The following is an 18,876-nucleotide window of genomic DNA, read 5'->3' on the forward strand; positions in this document are numbered from 1 at the left end:
CCACCTATGCCACATACAAAAGGATGCACTGAGTTGTTCTCTGTCATAGCTTTGTTTAGGTTCTGTGTAGGTTCTGGAAAAGAGAGTTGTCATGCACATCTACTTCTTGCTGTCCCACTTCAAACTCGGTTTTCCATTCTCCATTTTGTTTCACCATTTCCTTTGCTACTGAGAAGCCACTGGAGATGCTGGAGTCGTTAGCCCCTATACATGATGTCTTTTTCAGTCTGGAGAGAAGTCTTCCAGGCCTAATATTGTGCAGTTAGCTGCCTTTTTTACCTCGTTTGTCTTACCTTCTCAAACCAACAAGGAAGATTTTAGACAGCAAAAAATACATACTAACTGAAAACTGAGCCAGGGGCCAAATCTGTCATGTCACTCCATGTGGAAATCTTGTTGAGATCAGTGAGAGCTGCATCTTTATCCTGGGACAAAATGTACCCAGTTTTTCCAGTTTCTGCTAAGAAAATAGTTCTGAAAAACGAATATGTCTGTTGATCTTTCTGAGAATGAGCTGTGTCTGCTGGCCCTCTGAAACTGCCAAAACAGACTTCAATCTAACATTTGATGGCATTTAAGGATAATGAATTTCTCTGCAACTGCTTGATTAAAAAGACCCAACTATGAAGCTGGATCCAGAAGATTAAGACAAAATTATAAGCAAGTGTGATTTGGCAACTGTTTCAGTAATTATATTGTGTTACTAATTCTTGAGCATATATACCCAAGCAGTGACTTTTATATGTTATTTCTTTTGAAAAATAAATTATATTAAAAAAAATACTTGTGCCCCACTCCTGCAGCCCTTTTATGCGTAATCCTCTATAATTCTGGAGGAAGCCCTGTGCCTTTTCCTAAACCAGGTTGTGAATTATTTGGAGAAAAGATAATATACTGTTTTAATACTGCCAAGACATCCTCAGATCTAACTGGGGTCTATCACAACCCACCACCTTACAACTGAGAAGGAACATTCTTGCTGCTGGATCAGTGGAGGAATGTGAGAGATAAAAGGTCTTTACTGGAAACATCCTGCCCTCATTTTCCAATTCCGTTGGCAATCAGAGAGGGAGATGGAAAGACAACCCTACCACATCTTAATAAATGCAGGAGTTCATAGACAGAACAATTATCTGGCTCGTCCTGGACTGCTCCTGTTAAATTGTAAATGACTACATCCTTAAAGACTGTCCTCATTTCTTCTTCTGTGGATGAAAATTTTTCAAGATCTGAAGCAGTCTGTTCTTTCTGCAAGTTGAATTGGTTATATTATTGCTGTTAACCGGACTGGATGTTGGAGGTCTACCTGCATGAAGAGATCCTTCTGCACCATTTGATGATTTCCCTTGCATTACAAATCAGCCACATTTGTAACTGATCCTCAATTTAACCATTTTATTAATTAGGTCAAAACCAGGTCATTTCGAGACTGGTGTTGTGGCTTTTGACACACCGATTGCCATGGTGTAATTTTGCTGAAAGTCCCTTCAGATGATGAACATGGTGGAAAAGAATGTGTCATTTTATGCTAAACAGCAAATTAGCACATTCACGACTGACAGGCTTTTGTTCCTTCACTAAGCAACATTAAGAAAATAAAATGCATTGTAATCACATCGTAATGCAAAGAGGCTGCGCTGCATAGGTGGTCACTAAATCTGTGACAAATCTCCACTCTAACAGTCTGTTCTGCTGATGTGCAGAGATCTTCCATTTCCTTCAGTGGGAATTCTGTAGATGTAAAAGTAAAAGATCAGGCTTCAGAGCTGCTTAGCAAGCTTGGATGCCCAATTCCACCTCTTCCATGAAGTCGACCTTCCCCACTGCAAAGATTTTTAGAACCAAAAAAAGACTTCCACCTAAGAGAATAAAATGTCCAATACGTAAAAAAATAAATCCTGGCCAAGAGACATTAATCCAAGAATTAAGGCCTTTGAAGTATAGCAATAGGAGATTATAGTAATCTCATGTCAAAAATGGAATTGTATTTCTGTTGAATATCCGTTTTTTTTTAAATCCCATATTAGTCAACAGAGAAAACATGAAGAAAAAGCTACGTCTTTTAAACAGGGATTGTCACGGGCTGTGAAACGTGCCTGCAGTCACAGATTTTGAGTACCCCAGAGTTTGAAGAGGCTTGATTTTGGCTGCTGTGGATTCCAGGCACCCAGGGAATTTAGGGTGGTTTGTCCCTGCCTGGAAATTTCCGTGCTGTAAGGCAAAGGCAAGCAGAGATGTGTGGCACAAGTATACAACTGGCACGATAAGCATATCCCATTGCTGAGAACTTTGTGTGTTGCAAGAGGAAGAGCCCCTCCTCTCCCTTCTTTTCATTAGTTTCCCTTTACTCCCTTTCCTCCGTTTCTCCTTCTTCCTCTTTCTTTTGCTGTCTGCTCCCTTTTTTTGTTGCTTTAAAAGCAATATATTATCAAGGTTGTGATGAGAAGATTGTTGCTCAGCAGTCACTCCTGACAGGTAAGTCAGTTCGCCCCGTATTTATTCCTCACTATTCCTTCTTCTGTGGCCTGTCCCTTTACGTTTGACCTTGCAGGAGCAAATAAATGCCAACTAGATGGACATTTAGTTGACAAACCAAGAGCTTTCAGGAGACTTCCGTTCCCAGGAAATTTGATGTGGTAATCATGTAAGGTCAGATTCTGCCACCACGTCTCGTAATGAGTGGTTTGTAACTAGACAGCTATTTGCAGGTAATTTCCGAGGGAGCAGACTCTGTCCAGCCTTCAGTGAGGAGGACAGTCATGCGTTAGTCACCTCGGTGACCTAGCGACCTCTCTGCTACAAAGCTGTGCATTGTAAGATTATATAACCCTCCCCTCTTCTGTTTTATTGACAATCCCAACCGAAATTCATGGAACCAGTTTGACATGGATTTTAACTACTGATGAACTTTTATTGATTGTTGTGTTGCTAGATGCCTTGCCTCTTACCTGTTAAATGCTCAGTGCATGCACATATGTTGCTTCCTTTTGCGTTGAATTCAACATCCAACCTTTCCTGCATTCCCAGGGAATGCGAGGAAGCCACAGACGCTTGGGGATGGATTGATGTCTCAAGTGCTATGGCACACAGCTCATGCATGTCGATCCACTTTACTGCACAGCTGTGAATAGGAGTCACTTCACTTTCATTCAGATCTAGGAGTAGATCTATTCTGTCAGAGCAGCCCAGAGGCCTCAAAAAGCAGTCAGTTGAGCTAAACAGGTGCTGCCATTAGCAGCGGGAAGAGGAGCAAGTAGAAATTAAAATTAAGGTTGAGGACATTTTAGAAGAGACAGTATCAAGGTCTGTGTAATGTGACAGGGCTGGTTTCTCTTGGTTGTATCATGTTACCTGAATCCAGTTCCTTTGACAGGGGAGTCCTCCGCTGAGTTCACATCACATCGCTTACATCCTGTAAGCGCTTAATCCTGCAGAAGTGATAAAGTGTCACAATGCTGTTATGTTCCTTTGGCTCGTTTTGGCCAGGGAATTTTTTCACATTCAGGCATAGGTTCAGTTTTGATGGTGAAAACAGACATGGGCAAAATCAGGACTGTTTTGTTTTTTTTTAAAAAAAAAAAAGATGGGAAGAATGTTCTTTTGCCAGGTCTTGAGAAACAAGCCTGAAGGTGAGAAAGACACAGTCTGTTCCCAGCTGTGCCTCTGACTTAATGCTTTATGTTCCTGCTATTCTCCTCAAAAAGTACAAAACAGTTTAGCACATATAGGTCAAAATGTGACTCATCAAAGTACATGATGGGGAGGCCAGATCCTGCAAATACCAGTACTGTGTGCAAAGTCAAAACCAGGCTTTTTCATGTGCAGGCCCTAATTATCTCGCCTATTGCCTGTATTATCCAGATTAGAGTCAATACTCTGGTATTGGAATTTGGGTTGCAGCATGACCTTTTTTCAGCTTCTGTCTGTTTATCACTGAGAGGCTTTTGTTTGGAATACTGATATTGAGCAAAACTTGCCTTTTGAAATTTCTAAATAGCAAGTTATTGTTCCACAAAGGAAAACAAATTAACCAAACTGGTAATGAAAAAGTTCTCACATGCGAAACAGAGGAGTGACAGGTTTTCGCTGGAGATCTGTGGGGACATCAGATGGAACTGTGCTACCCAGGTCTTGGCTGCAGTGGGGTATAGATCCTGTGCTGTGCCTTTTCAGAGCAACGCCACTGCAGATGCAGAAGTACAACAAGGTTCCAGCTGTGCTGGATTTGAAATCTACTTGTTTGAATCCAGCAGTTCAGAAGGCTTCGTGGGTCACTTGCAATAAATAATGTGAAAAGAACAAAGACATCAACTTTTTTTTTATACATGCACATGAGCATGTGTGCTTATGTGTGTGTATACATATATATAGTGTATATATAGAAAAGTGAACATTCTGAAAAGCTATATATGTATATGTGTAGCATCTTATACATATAAATATATGGTCCATCATTCTAATTCCATGCACAACTGCACTATAACCATTGTGGTTTATAAGATCACACTTCATATATGCATGACTCACTGGCTTCATTCATGTTTCCATATGTATGTAGAAACATAGCAAAGCAGACATTCCTAGAGACATTGCAGGACAACCTCATTGAGATGGACATTCTCACCTCCTCCCGACATGACGGTGCTTACAATGATGGGTATGTGACACTTATGTGGTCTTCCTGTTTACTGTACAGTCATTATGATCCTTGCATGAAAGCATTTGGTCATACTGATGATGTTTAAGGGCAACACCATTGCTGGCCTCTTCTAAGATGGCTTCAAAAAAATGAGGTTCTGGAGCTTGGAGCACATATTAATGGCAGACTCATTAATATGCTAGCGAGCCACAGCATGCCATTTGCTTTTTCTCCCTTGTTGTTTTGAAAGTAATTTCATTAATAAGAAGTACCTACAGCAATTTTGAGTCCCATATAAACTAAGATTAATTTAAAATTCATAAAAATTTTACACCATTGTGCTGGCAGCCTGATATTTCATTTTTAAACTGATATTTTCCACATAACTTACCTTACAAGTGCCTACTGGTGGTGTATATAAGCCAAGCCTTTGATTTTGACTTAACCACCCATTCTGGCATCTTTACCTAATTTTTGATCACTTATCTTTTAAGTTATAAGCAGCTTTTAACTTGGCACTTAGTGCCAAAAGTGTTGACCTTGTGTTGGCGGTTTCTAATTTGGTAACTCATTAAGTGAAGATCTAATTGGTGTACTTGAACACTGCAGGTACCTCTTTGCTCAGAACAGATACATCTGTCTCTAAATAAATACTTTCTAAAACACAGGAGATAGTATTTGACTTCTTGTAAGAATGACTGTTTGGATGTAGAGCATTAGTAGAAATAATTAATCTTTCTCTAATGCTCAGCAGTCATGCTTAGAGCACCAGTAGAACCATGACTATAATACTACAAACACCTATTTTGGAGAATTATGTGTACTTTGTACTGCATGAATCAGTGGCTTTTCTGCATGGTGATGTTTCTGCATGTGACATTTCCCCCTGTGACTGCAGAAGTGACTTCAAGGGGAAACCAGAATCATATCTTCATCTGGTATAATCCACTGGCTTGACCGACTCCCATGGACCCATGCTGATTGCACTGGCACTGGCTGCAAATCTGTCCCCATAAACCATGGCAGAAGGAGCAAACTGCGCTGGGGCTGTTTCTCAGTCCTCACAAGCTTCATTTTTCCTTGATATCAGCATGGTCATAGACAAGTTGGATCCCTTTCCCAAGTTTCATTCCTGGAATTGGAATGCCTTGTACTTCATGATGTCCCACCAAAATTAGGTTTTCATTTAGGATTCCAGTGGAGAGAATGCCCATTGGGACATTTCATTTCAGGAACTCATGGACTCCAGCGGGTTCTTTTTGTGCTGACTTTCATGAGTCTCACGCAAAGTCCTCATAGGCTGGCTCTCAGGCTGCGTTTGTAGTAACAGATAAAAGGCGATGCCTCCCAATGTGTCACTGGGCAGGAACCACTGTTGCCTTTGACAGTAATTCACACTTTTTAAAGGCAGGCATCAAACTGTGGTGCTCTGGACTGCTTTCTGGAAGCAGGTGCCTCTCCCCACTAGCGATACACAAGACTTGAATTCTGGGCTTTGATGCCTTTAGCCTTGCAATTGTCCAACACTTAAATTTGCTGGGTGGGGACAGTGTGAATATTCCCCTCTGTGACGATTTGGGTGCTATGGAATGGCTTAAGCTCTCCTTCCCCATCTCCATTCACCGATGCCATATGAAAAAAAAAAAAAGCTCTCATGCAGTGATCAATGAATTGGTAAACACCCTCTCCTCTTTAATCCGACCCACGCTCCTCTTCAGTCTCGGTAGGGAATTTCTGTGGGAGCGTGAGCAGGCCCCTGGTGCTGCCCGTGCCACCAGTCTGTCGTAGCTGTGCTTGGGGTATTCGTCTCGCTCTGTCGCCAGCTCTTCCACAGAGGGGACTCCTGCCCTTTGAAGAGTTCTCTGTGGCATTGTTGGCACTGTGATTTTGGTTTTGTTTTGTTTTGTTCTCCTTTATTCTATGTGACTTGCCTTTGATTTTTATTCTTCTCTTTCCTGCATGCTATCCATGTCCGTAGCCAGCATTGTGTGGAGCTGCCTTCCTCGTCCCGGCAGCAGTCGCCATCCTCCCACCCCGCGTCACCTCCGCCTTCCGTCTATGTGAGGAGTCACTTGCTGTTGATCTTTCTTCCCTCAGGCACTTCTTGTTCAAACCTGGAGGCACTTCTCCCCTTTTTTGTACAACATCGCCGGGATATCCCTTGACGTCCAGCACTGTGTACTCACCTCCCCCTAGGCCCCTTCCCAGAAGTACCTTCTCTAGACCTGCCTTTAACCTGAAGAAACCCTATAAGTACTGTAACTGGAAATGCGCTGCTCTGAGTGCCATTGTCATCTCAGTCACGCTGGTGATTCTGCTGGCGTATTTCATAGGTAAGCTTATTTCTGTGGGTTGTTTTTTTTTTCACTTTTCTTTCATTTCTCTACAAACTCACCCATAATGCTAATGTTTGGGAACCAGAGGGTCAAGATCATGAAAATAATGGGGAGAGACTCATTATGTTAACATAATTGAGGTTGCGGGGGTGTGGTGGGGAGCCTAAGGGAGCCCTTTCTGCAGAGGAAAGTGTACCTGGAGTGAGACAAAACCACCAGGTTTTCTCAAAGCAGCCCTCTAAAACAGACAGCGAGGTCCGTTTCCCGATCACAGTTACATCCATGTCCGTGGGGATTCTTTGCCATTGCCTTTGACGGGAACAGGGTCAGAACCAAGATCCTGACACAGGAAAATGTGATTTTATCCTGTCTTTTAGTGGTGCATCCTAGCTATTTAAGCAATGACCTTGAAGTTCACAGGGTGACCTGGAGGATGAGGAAGAACTGGCATTAGATTGTGGTCCAACAGGGCCTTCTTTGAGTAGGGAAGTTGGGGAAGTTTGCTACTTGGGGGGAGCAGCAGTGGATTTTTCTTGCACTGTGCATGATCTGAATTTCTTTGGTTTATGAGAGTTGTCATTGTTCATTGCAGAAAAGCATTCTCGGTGTCTGTTGCAAAAGTAATTGAAATGTTAGAAGTGAAAATTGTGTTTTTGAGCCTGTAAAGCTGGGGTGTTACCATCACTTTTTCTTCAGTTAAATTTGATATTTGTGTTATAAATGTCTTACAAATGTCCGTTCCTAGACTTCTGTATTAAACTGTCAGTGGTGCAGGCTCTGGTTGTCAGACACTTACAGACGTGATCATAGGTACAAAAGCCCATTTCTCATGGCACAAATGAGTCTTTTTGATTTTGCTGTGACTTCCTGTACACTAATGATCTATAAAAGGTTGTGGTTAGAATTACAAATCTTCGCCTGGATCGAAAGATTTTTGCTTTCATTTCACATGAGTATAATTAGCACCACCACAAAGAATTGCTTTTACTGGGTTCCTTTTATGTACACTTCTTTAATGACTGATACTTTTCCACTTCTGCCTTGCATCATACTCTGGTCACTTTTATGCCTCCTGTAAGAGGAGCGGGAATGATTAATTAGCTGACATTAAATCAGCAGCAGTTTGATGAAATATGCAGTCAATTTTCATCATTTGCTACATACGTTTGGGCTCGCCTTTCTCATTTGTCTGGTATTCTCCTTACGCCCTGAACATGGTTCCTTTGGACATTATCTCAGTGTGTCAGAGGAGCGTCGTTATAACTCAAAATAGCGGTGCCTGTTAATTCTGACGGAGGAAGTGCGTGCCATTTGATAGACTGAGAAGAGCTGGGTTGGCCATTCGGTGTTCTCTGACTAAACCCTTTTTCAGAGTTCTGAAAAGATCAGGCTGATGTTTAAAACCACAGCTAATGTGGTTAAAAGGTAGGTCCATTGAGTGCTCCCCCATCCTTTTTTCTCCAGTCTCAATTTTGTGGCATTTGCTGGGCTCCACGGGTGGCTGGCAAGGTGCCAGAAATACTGATCAGGTTGAACTGCTGTAATTATGGGTCATAATTACTAATTTCTAAAGGAACTATCAATTATTAAAAATCAAATTTGATGGTTCAGTTCAGCATAAACATATTTAGCAAAGATTGTCTCTAGCAGACCCAATGTTCTAATCAACAAGCGAAAAGGCAGATATTTAATTAGATTTTGATGAAAAATTGTGTTTAATTTCAAGTATAATCAATTATTAATTACTGTAATGAGTGACTCTGGCGGGGTTTACTAATTAACTCATTTAAAAATTATGAATAACCTTTTCATTTGTAATTATTTTCTACATCCTGTCAAGTTGCAGACAAGAATTGTATCGCCTAACCCAAAAGAAAAAAAAATGAATCAGGGAGTCAAAATGTTTGTACTTTCACTAAGTTAAGCTGAGACATTTTGCGCTCTGATAAAAACTACACTGTTCTTAACAGGAACTTCTTCATCCTTTTAAATAACTTTGTTTGCAAAACAAATGACTGTTTTTCCTGCAGTTTGTTTTTTTTTTTTTTTCTCCCTGTATTTAGATAGTTGCATTTTCTTTCCTCATTGAAGCAGTATTTTGCTCTTTTTGGTGCCTATCTTTTTGGGACTATCTGAGTGGTAAGGTATAACTTAATCATGAGTAAGAAGGTCTCATCTATGTAACAGCTCATGAGCATTGGGAACTTGGCTACTTTCCACCTGCTCTTGTTAGTTAAAACAACCATAGAAGTTATCCTTTTAATGACTATTTTCATCCTCCAAAGCAAACTGAGGTCCGTTTGAGTGAACGGACTTTGGGTCAGGTCCCATGGCAGTGGCTTGGCATTTATTCTATTTTTTTATACACCGATGGGTTAATGGCAATACTTCAGAGTAATGTCTAGGACTTCAGCATGCTCTTCACAGCATCAAGAAAGTCACAGTCATCCATTTAAGTATTAAAAGCTACCCCTTGCAGACCTTACCTCTCTGTAGAAACGCGTGGAGCTAGAGACATCAGGAGATCATCCACGAGGGACTCTGCTATTGGCAATATTTTTTGTGTGACAGATGCTCAGACACAATTGTGATGGACGACCATCTGAGGCAGGCAGAGCTGCGTGGAAACAACAAGGGATTGGGTCATTTCTGAAGGTCTTCGCTGAAGCCAGTTCATTTTTTAAATTCATCTGAAGCACTTGCATAATCATTTGTTTAAGGCTCAAAGGCAGAGTTTCCATTATTTTATGAAAGTTTGTGTGGTATTTAATAGTCTGAGGTTCATTTATCTTGCTGGGCTTTTCAAAGAAGGGGAGAGGAGGCACAAATAGAAGTCCATGGAAGCCGAACGGCTGGTATCGTGTGTCAACACTGTGATCAAGCTGAAGGTTTTACAGAGCTGAGTCACTGGTCTGGAGAGATAATGACAAACAAAATATAACAGGGTGTATTAAGCACCAGAAGCTGGTTTTCATTTGAATTAACAAGCTTTTGATTGACTTGTTGCCACCTTTTCAGATATTCAGAGCCGCACGCTGAGGCAGCGGCGACAATGCGCATCAAAGTTTTGCACACACACACAGCTTATGCAAATCTTGTGAGCTCCGCGGCAGCTTGTCTCGTGGGGTGAGAACAGCAAAGAGAAAGGCGGTGGCAGATCGGGGCTGTAACATTAAAATGGCAGGAAGGGCACCTCTGGAACCACTGAAAGGAAAGGCCTCTTTAAGCAGCTCATTGCTGACCTGCAAATTTGCTGTTCCAGGAGCTCGTGAGGAGACACCACTTTTGAAATGAAATTCCCCATTTTAGGATTGTCCATTCAATAGGCAGCTAGACGAGGAACATTTTCACGGCCTTTGCTGGCCTGTGGTGGGGCCTGTATGGAGCTCTGCTTTGGAGGGCTGATGGGTAGCGAGATTCTTATCGCAGAGATAAAACCACAAGGTATGTTGCTATCCAAATACTTTGCCAGCAGGGTTTCTGCACCTGGTGGATGCCAGACCTGCTAGCATAGCACTGTAAAAAAAACCTCTGACATTGCTGTACTGCTTGGGAGGAAGTTTTCAGATTTTAGAAACAGAAAAGACCTGTTTGATTGTCCAGGTCTCCATGCCCAGCAGCTGTTTGGCTAGACACGCGGAACAGTTTCTAAGTGAATTAGTGATGGAGAACAGTTTCTTTCTTCTGAAACAGAAGGTATTGTCCTCTGCCTGATGTAGATTCCAGATCAGATGGAAGTACAATTTGATGTAGTTAGGCACTTGCAATTTTCCTATACTCCAGCATGTGCTGCGGTTCCATTGCGTGAACAGCAAGAAAGATGGGCGTTTGATTTAGATTAAAGTTAGGGCTGGAAAACATATTATGAAGCCAAAACAGTCATTCATTTGATTGGAGTCAGAGCTCTCTCTACTTTTCAGCTCTGTTTTCATCTGAACTCCGTACAGATGCAGCTTCACTTGAAGCATAGTGTTGCTTGCTACAGGCGAAATGCTTTGACCGTAAAACTGTGCTGAGGCTGTGATGTGTTTATAAAGTGTATTTCTTTTTATTGTCTAAGAATCACCCTGAAAGCTAAATTTAGCTCAGTTTGACCATGATTCTTTGATGCTATGTGATAAAGCCAATTTAAAGCCGCTCTCCAAAGCTCTTTGCCTGCTTTCTAGTTAGCTGTGGATGTACAGTGTTCCAATTACCACGGTGTTTACATGCCACTTGAGATCAATAGGAAAAGGTGCTAATGCTTAATTATGAAACTTGAGCTATATCTGTTAATCGTACAGTTATACCTTGATATTAAGGTTTCTATTCAAGTTAAAATATAAACCAATGCACTACCCTGCCAACAAGTTTCTTTCATATTCTGCTGTAATATTTCTTTTCTGATTCTAGATTAAGTTCTGTTTTGCTACCCTTGCCATTTATTCTTTTGATTTATAAGAATCTTTCCATGTTTTCGATTTCCGTCTTATCTTAGATAAAATGCAGAAATGGGTGCTAAACAATCTATTCTAGCAAAGCCTTTACATTATGAAGTCAATTTGTCACCTAAAGAAGAGCTTCCAGTCCTTTCTTGATTCTTGCACATCTTCACAAAACTGCTGCACACAAATCACTCAGTAACTTTGGGTCTCATTTGCTTCGTTTTACCCTTAATCTATTAAACTGTGAGATCCAGTCTGGAAGGTGCTGTAGTGTTATCAGTAATATATTTTATGGGCTATAGATGTTTGTGACACATGACATTTCAGGATACTGGTTTAGAGGGACGATCATCATGACCCAGCACTATCATTTTTATCTTTTATAGTAGAACTTGAATGTGTTGAGTTTTTTTTTTCTTTTTCAAGCTGGCTCTTATTGTGCCAAATGCATACAAGCATGGTTAGCGCCACTCCCTCACTAAGTCTCTTGATTCTGGAGATTGACCTGACTAAAGACAGAAAAGACATCAAGATGGATGTTGATCCTCCAATTCAATTTTGAGTGCTGCTCTTTTTTTTCTTTTTTTTTGGCGTTGAACTCCAAATTTTGCCCCTGTAAATTATCTTGGGGAAGCTAAGACATGCAAATAGTCTCAGCCCCATGGGGAGTTGCCATCAACGTGAACTTAGTGCGTGATCGTTTAATCGTTCAAAAGTGCGTGATTTCAGATGAGTTGCAAGAATCATTTGCATCATTTGTTCTGTAGCAGAGAGATGGGGAGATCGCAGGGCTTTGTGTTAGCCTCAATCACACATCACCCTTCTGAGGAACAAGTGAGGGCAGCTGGTGTGTGTAAAGTTTACAACAGGCTGGTTGAGCAGCACTGAGCTTAGGAAAACTGCCTACAGGAATTTGGCAATAGAAACTTTCCCTGATCAGATCCACGGTGAAATAGTGAATCACTCAAATGCTTCAGCCCCGGTCGCTTTACTGACATTCCCCCATCTTCCTCTCCAGGAGCACACACAGGATTATATAAGACAGATAAATCCCTAAAGTACAGCTCAGTGTAGCTACATTAAGGAATGTTGTGTATACATTTTGTCTGACACGACCAAGAGAAGGCATTCAGTTGTTAGTGTGGTACCTGTACATAAGACAATATAGAATCATAGAATGGTTTGGGTTGGAAGGGACCTTCAAAGCCCATCCAGTCCAACCCCCCTGCAAGGAGCAGGGACATCTCCAACCAGATCAGGTTGCTCAGAGCCCCGGCCAACCTGGCCTTGAACGTTTCCAGGGATGGGGCATCTACCACCTCTCTGGGCAACCTGGGACAGTGTTCCACCACCCTCATGTCCAGTCTGAATCTACCTCCCTCTGTTTTAAAACTGTTACCCCTCATCCTATCACAAAAGTAATTATCAGAGAAATGAGAAAAACACAAAATTAAAACCAGGATGGGCTATATTTGGTCTTAAGTTGCCCCTTGTTTATTGTCTTTCATTGCAGATTTAGGTGCATGATAGGATGAATTATAACTCAGATCTTAGTTTCCATCTGCAAAGTCAGGAAAAGCTGTTTGTACTCTTAGAGGATTGCGTGCATCTCTTTTTGATTGGGATTTTGCATTGTATGTTTGGATAGCAGCTACTGCTAGCTTTATAGTTTAAAGGAAGTACAAGTGGTTTAACTGCAGCTTTAAAATAAAGGTGGTAAAGGTACAAGATCCACTTTAAAGCTATTCTTGTGAAGATCAATTCATTCAGCTCACCATGGAAACTCCATTAAAGAACATTCAGTATTTTGACCTAAATAAGATCTGTAACCTGACATTAGAAGTGTTGGGATAGCAACAATATACGATGATGTATATGCTGTTGAAAGAGAGACACTGGAAAGGATAGTAGAAAGTAATATAAACTCACTAATTTTGTTAGAGTTGCTCAGGCTGAAGAGACTGGGAAGTATTAAAATTTAAATATTCCATTTGATGGCAACATGTTCTGAAACTCAGCGGTAAAATTTCTGCTTTACAAATCAGTTAACACTTCTTCCAAGTCTACACTGATAAAAAGTCTGGTCAAATAATTCAGTGTTTATTTGAAGCAGGAAGATTCCCATGGTTTTCATATAAAACTCTTTTTTTTTTTTTAATTTTCTATGTTAAAAGCCATAAGCACTATCAGACGATGTGGGCTGACCTCTTAGGACACTGAAGGCTAGTAAACTTTAGCTACTTACTCTGCCATTTTTACATGGGTGCCTCAGTTCACTTTTTCCCAACTTGTACATGCAAGGATCTCATGACCTCCTTTTTTTTTTGCTTTTAAAATTACATTAGGATTTTGGAATACCACATCTTATTGTGCTTACTCCTTAAGTCGTTTTTAGTCTCTGCTTTCCAGTTGCCAGTGTCCCATTTCATGGACACAACTTGTGATCCATTATCCTAAGTGTATAGAATCATAGAATCACAGAATGGTTTGGGTTGGAAGGGACCTTCAAAGGCCACCCAGCCCAACCCCCCTGCAAGGAGCAGGGACATCTCCAACCACATCAGGTTGCTCAGAGCCCTGGCCAACCTGGCCTGGAATGTTTCCAGGGATGGGGCCTCCACCACCTTTCTGGGCAACCTGGGACAGTGCTCTACAATCCTCATTGTGAAAAAAAAATTCCTAATATCTAATCTAAATCTACCCACCTCTATTTTGAAACCATTACCCCTCATCCTGTCACAACAGGCCCTGCTGAAGAGTTTCTCCCCATCTTTCCTGTAGCCCCCTTTAGGTACTGGAGGACCGCTATAAGGTCTCCCCGGAGCCTTCTCTTCTCCAGGCTGAACAGCCCCAACTGACTGGCTGTGCCAGTGTATAGGCTGGCCTTTGAAACATTTTGTTTGAACCTTAAGCACATTTTGTTTGAATCTTTCAAATTTAGTGGCTGTCCAGCTCTTCTATTTATCTCTTCTGTCCACATTGTTGTATTTGTCCCTTGAATAGTCTGAGTCATCTGCATGTTTAGTCATCCATGATTTTATATTTACTTAGGTAACTTTGATGTAAATGTTGGATCATTTGAGACTGACTGTCAATTGTTGAATTTCACAAGAAATGTTAACATTTGATGATTATCCACCAGTGGTGATGATCATTTTAAGGTCTCTCAGTTAGTTTTTAAGCACATGTACACGTTGGTTTTTACCATTGGAAAGTGCTTGTTTCTTTAATTGATAGTCATACCAAATTAAATCAAATGTCTTACTAAACTGTAATCTTGTCAAAAAAAAAAGAGTAATTTTGTTTCTTAAGATCTATTTTTCATAAAAGCAATATGGTTGGCCTGAGTTACCATACATTCACTTCCTTTATTCTTCATCAGTTGAATTCTGTGTTATGTTTTCCATTATTTTGTCTGTAAGAGATGTCAGGCTACCCCATCTAAGTGACTTGCATCCTCTTTTCCCTTCTTAAATATTTGCACAGCATTAACCCTGTTCTAATCTCTTGGTGGCTGGCTCAGTATGAATCAGTGACTCAGATTCCCCTTCTGCTAGCTCGTCTCATTTACTGGGTGCAAGTTAAATGAGCCTGCAGATTTAAAAATGTTTGTCCTTGGATAGATGCAGTTTAATGTAATTCGTGGTTGTTAATGGGCTGGAAAAAAAAAATGTATTTCCTGTGAAATAATTGCATTATCCTAGTTATTTTCAAAAACAGCAACAAAAATTCTTACTGAACACTTCAGCATTTACTATAACATTATTAACAATTTCTCCATCCTCCATCAAGTAAATAGAGTGTTGCTCAGTTTACTGGGTTTCAATGCGATTTAAAATGTTCTATTGTTCTCTGTTTCTTTCAAGCCATATATATATTTTTTTTTGTTCTTGTCCTCAGCTTCCTTTATCAGCTCTCTGCATGGTCTTAGATAGATATAGATTACTCTGTGTTTCCCTATTGTTCTGGGGTTTTATATATGGCTTTTTTATTTCTGCTTATTGTTTTATTTTGACACTGAATGAAGAGGTCCTTTTGTCAAAGTCTAATCCTCTTTTATCATTGTGGGATCACTGGAAGAATGACGTCCATTTAGAAGTAGACCACCAGTATGACTGATTCCTTAACTGGTTGGAAGCAGGTTGAGGCTGTATACCCAGAGGACTCCATCGGATCTTGGAGTTGAAACCACACGTCCCGTTAGATGCCTGATCCTTTGTTAAACTGAAGAATCTTTAATCCAAGGAGGGACGAGTTTAATTCCATCTGGTTTTATTAAATGCCACAATATGGGCTTTCAGCTTTTATAAGCTTTTATCAGTTGCTTTTAGTGAGTTTTTATAGTTGCTGTAACCCCCCAGAAAAGAAAATAACAGCGTGCTGACACCAAAAGTGCTGGCCCTGCCTTTATGACAGCGGCACAGATGTGCTGCTGTAATCTTCATTTCACAGCTTAGATTGACCTTTGCACACAGGCGCTGAAAAGGAATCAATTTTACAGGTCTTAATATCTACTGGAAAGAGTTCTTCTGGAGTCCATGTTTTTATTTCTTGTTAATTAGTGTGAAATAACATAATTTAATTGCACTTAAGTGGAGACAGAAAGAAATATTTCCCGTAATAGGCTTGCATTCAGTGTTTTTAAATGCCATACATTTTTGTGGGTAAGTACTCATAAGAGTACGCTCAGTTAGGGATGTCACTGACAATGAAAAATATTCCTCAGTTGTATCTTAGTGTTTCTCTCCCCTCCTTTTCTAGCATAAATTAGAGGATGGCTTCAAAAGCTGATTTGCAGCCAGGCCATAGATTTCTATTGGATGTGTGCAGCGATGCGTTCTCTAAGGTTTTCTACCTGTAGTAAAATTGAGCTATGTGGCAGATATACATCTTTAGGGTGTTAAGTGAAGTATTGTTGTTAAGTATACTACCTAGGGAACATACTAGATGACCAGTAAAATAAAAAAAAAAAAAAACCAAAATTCCAATCCACTCCTTCTCTCTGTGACAAATTTCCACACTACTGTTTATGCCGAAACGTAAAAGCTCCAAAAGGACCACTTACACGGTTCACTTTGAGATATCAGAATCAGATGCTCAATAGATAGGTAATTAAAAGTTGTTGAATCTCTGTGTTTAAATGAAAAACTAATGAACTCTCCCACCATCACTAGCTCTTCCTATCTGCTGCTTTATTTGATTTTATGATGCCTTAACTTCCAAGCCTGTCCTTATTGAAGAAGCTTTTATCTAGAAAGTTGATGAGAACAGCATATGTTAGCTGTTCTCAAATGTGGTAGCACATAACACAGCAGCAGCATGGTGCCTTGCCTGCCTGGTACAACTGTAGCATCACTTCATTGTGCAAAGGAGCTCTTTAAAAAGCAGAGCCGAAGAAGGCAGTTGGCAGAGATGACGGCTGTGCTCACACGAAGTATTTCAAAAGAAACTCTAATTGGACTATCAGTGGAGCAGAGTCTTGGTTAATTGTGGCAGAAATAGTAATGAAATCAAGCATCAAAAGGGCTTCCTGAGGCTTTTGGAGGACAAAATCCCACAATCTAAACAGTATTAATCCAAGTGGTCTCTAACAATTTATTTATATTAGTATACCTTCTCTGGTCAAGCTGGATCGTAGATTACTCCAGGTTGTAAAACACATACGTGGGACCATTCTGGGCATCCAGCTGGTCCAGAATGGGTACATTTCTATACTATCAAACTCTTAGGGATGGTCAAATCCAAACTATGTATTGAGAATGATGTTTGGTCCTTGCTAGCTGAACTGTGCATAGGAATCCAGAAGGTATTGGCTGACCAGAGCCAAAATCATGGTAGAGTCCCTTCATACAAATAAATGGTATAGATTATTAAGTTATACTGCTTGGTACTGTTTAATTCCCTCTTGTCAAGCTAGTCTTTGGGGATGAAGGGACAAGGTAGTGTACTATGTCCCTGAGCAAGCACTTTGATTTGCTCATATTTAACGATGAAACAAAATTATCATGGCCTAAGTAATCACAAGTGAACATACCCTAAACAGACTTGTGAGAGCAGGGATCTGGATCCCTGCTTACAATGTCGACATTCACTTCTGCAAGCCTTTGCTGTTGGATCTTCTGTTATTTTATGTTGATATCGTAGGAGCATGGAGGTAATGGAGAATGGTGACACCTCTTTCTATTAGGAAGAACAAACAATAGCATGTGCTTCATCATATCCCTGATCCACCCAGAGCTGGCTGCCACAAAACTAGAAAATCTGAGTTCACACGTGCTCACCGGGGACCTATTTAGAGTGTAGCAGCAAAATTGTCTGCACCGAGTGTATTCCTTCCCTTTGCAACCTCCTCCGAATGCGACCAAGCAGGCTGCACATATGGCATCCCTAGAAAGCAATTGAACATCCTACACTGCTGGAGTTGCCAGGGTTGAGTGGCAATTTCTGCGCGATTGTTCTGCTCAGCATTGGGCCAGTGGAAAAAAAAAATACTTGTGATGAGGGAATTAAAGGCTATTATAGAGTACGTATGCATACAGGGGCCGATCTAAAATCACACAAGCAATCTTAATTCTGTTCTTTGCTCACTTTTGAGTGCTCGACTTGGCAAACTTTGAGTTTCTTTAGCAAATACTTTTTTTAGATGTAATTAAATACAAAGATGGCTGTGGGTCTTTTAAGAGAACACTGTGGGTTGCACTTGTGTTAATCTACGTGCTGGATTTAGTTATAAGTCCAAGGAAACAAGTCATCAGGGTTTGTTAAGTTTTGTTATTGAGAGAGCTTTTCACACTGGTCTGAACCATTCACTTAGATTTATAGCACCTGAAAGTACTGTGCTGGATTTTGCCCGTGGTCTCTGGACAGAAGAAAATGTTTCTAGTGTCATCAGTTGTCCTGTGTCACCCACTTTATCAGCTTTCCCAGACTCTGCATTTGTATCCATTTGCCAAGCTTTTGTACAGGAGAAAAAAAAAAAAAAAAGAGAATTTTTCCCTCTTCAAATGAACTGTTGGAACAATATACTTGTTTTTCACGTTTTTGTAAAGAAAAATTAGAAAATAAATTAAAACTTTCTTAACCTGCTTTAGAAGTTCCCGTGCATTTCTTGTCCAAAGCAGTTAAAACAATGAGATGCTCCTGAATACATGGGCAGATCCAAGTTGTTCAGATCTCTTCAAAAAGTCACCAAGCCGATAGGATCCTGCTTTAGAGCTCAGTTTTGATGATGCTGATGAGCACGCTGGCCCTGATCTACAAGATGTGTACGTTCATACTGAATTTGAAGCACCTCCATCATGTTCTTGAAGTCACTAGATTTACTCAGGCTAAGTAAAGCTCGAGTTAGACCCCTGCTTTGAACATCAAGGGATTCTGAGATGGTAATTTTGTTAATTTTTCTTACATCAACTAGCACAGCCCAACTGGGGCTCCGGTGCTATTAGAACTTGCATGGTGACTAATAACGCTAATGCAG

General features: G+C 40.6%; 1 protein-coding gene across 2 annotated transcripts in view; it reads left to right on the forward strand.

Annotated features, from left to right (window-relative positions):
* TENM4 (teneurin transmembrane protein 4) overlaps positions 1 to 18,876 on the forward strand; it is a 607,238-nt gene that overhangs the window by 394,269 nt on the left and 194,093 nt on the right. For both annotated transcript variants that reach the window (XM_086739706.1, XM_086739707.1), the window contains exons 7-8: positions 4,559 to 4,657; positions 6,737 to 6,972. In XM_086739706.1, the coding sequence (XP_086595832.1) occupies positions 4,559 to 4,657; positions 6,737 to 6,972 (335 nt within the window). The remainder of the gene's footprint in view (positions 1 to 4,558; positions 4,658 to 6,736; positions 6,973 to 18,876) is intronic.

Source organism: Chlamydotis macqueenii, chromosome 1 (genome assembly GCF_036417535.1).
Source record: "Chlamydotis macqueenii isolate bChlMac1 chromosome 1, bChlMac1.mat, whole genome shotgun sequence".
Lineage (NCBI taxonomy): Eukaryota > Metazoa > Chordata > Aves > Otidiformes > Otididae > Chlamydotis > Chlamydotis macqueenii.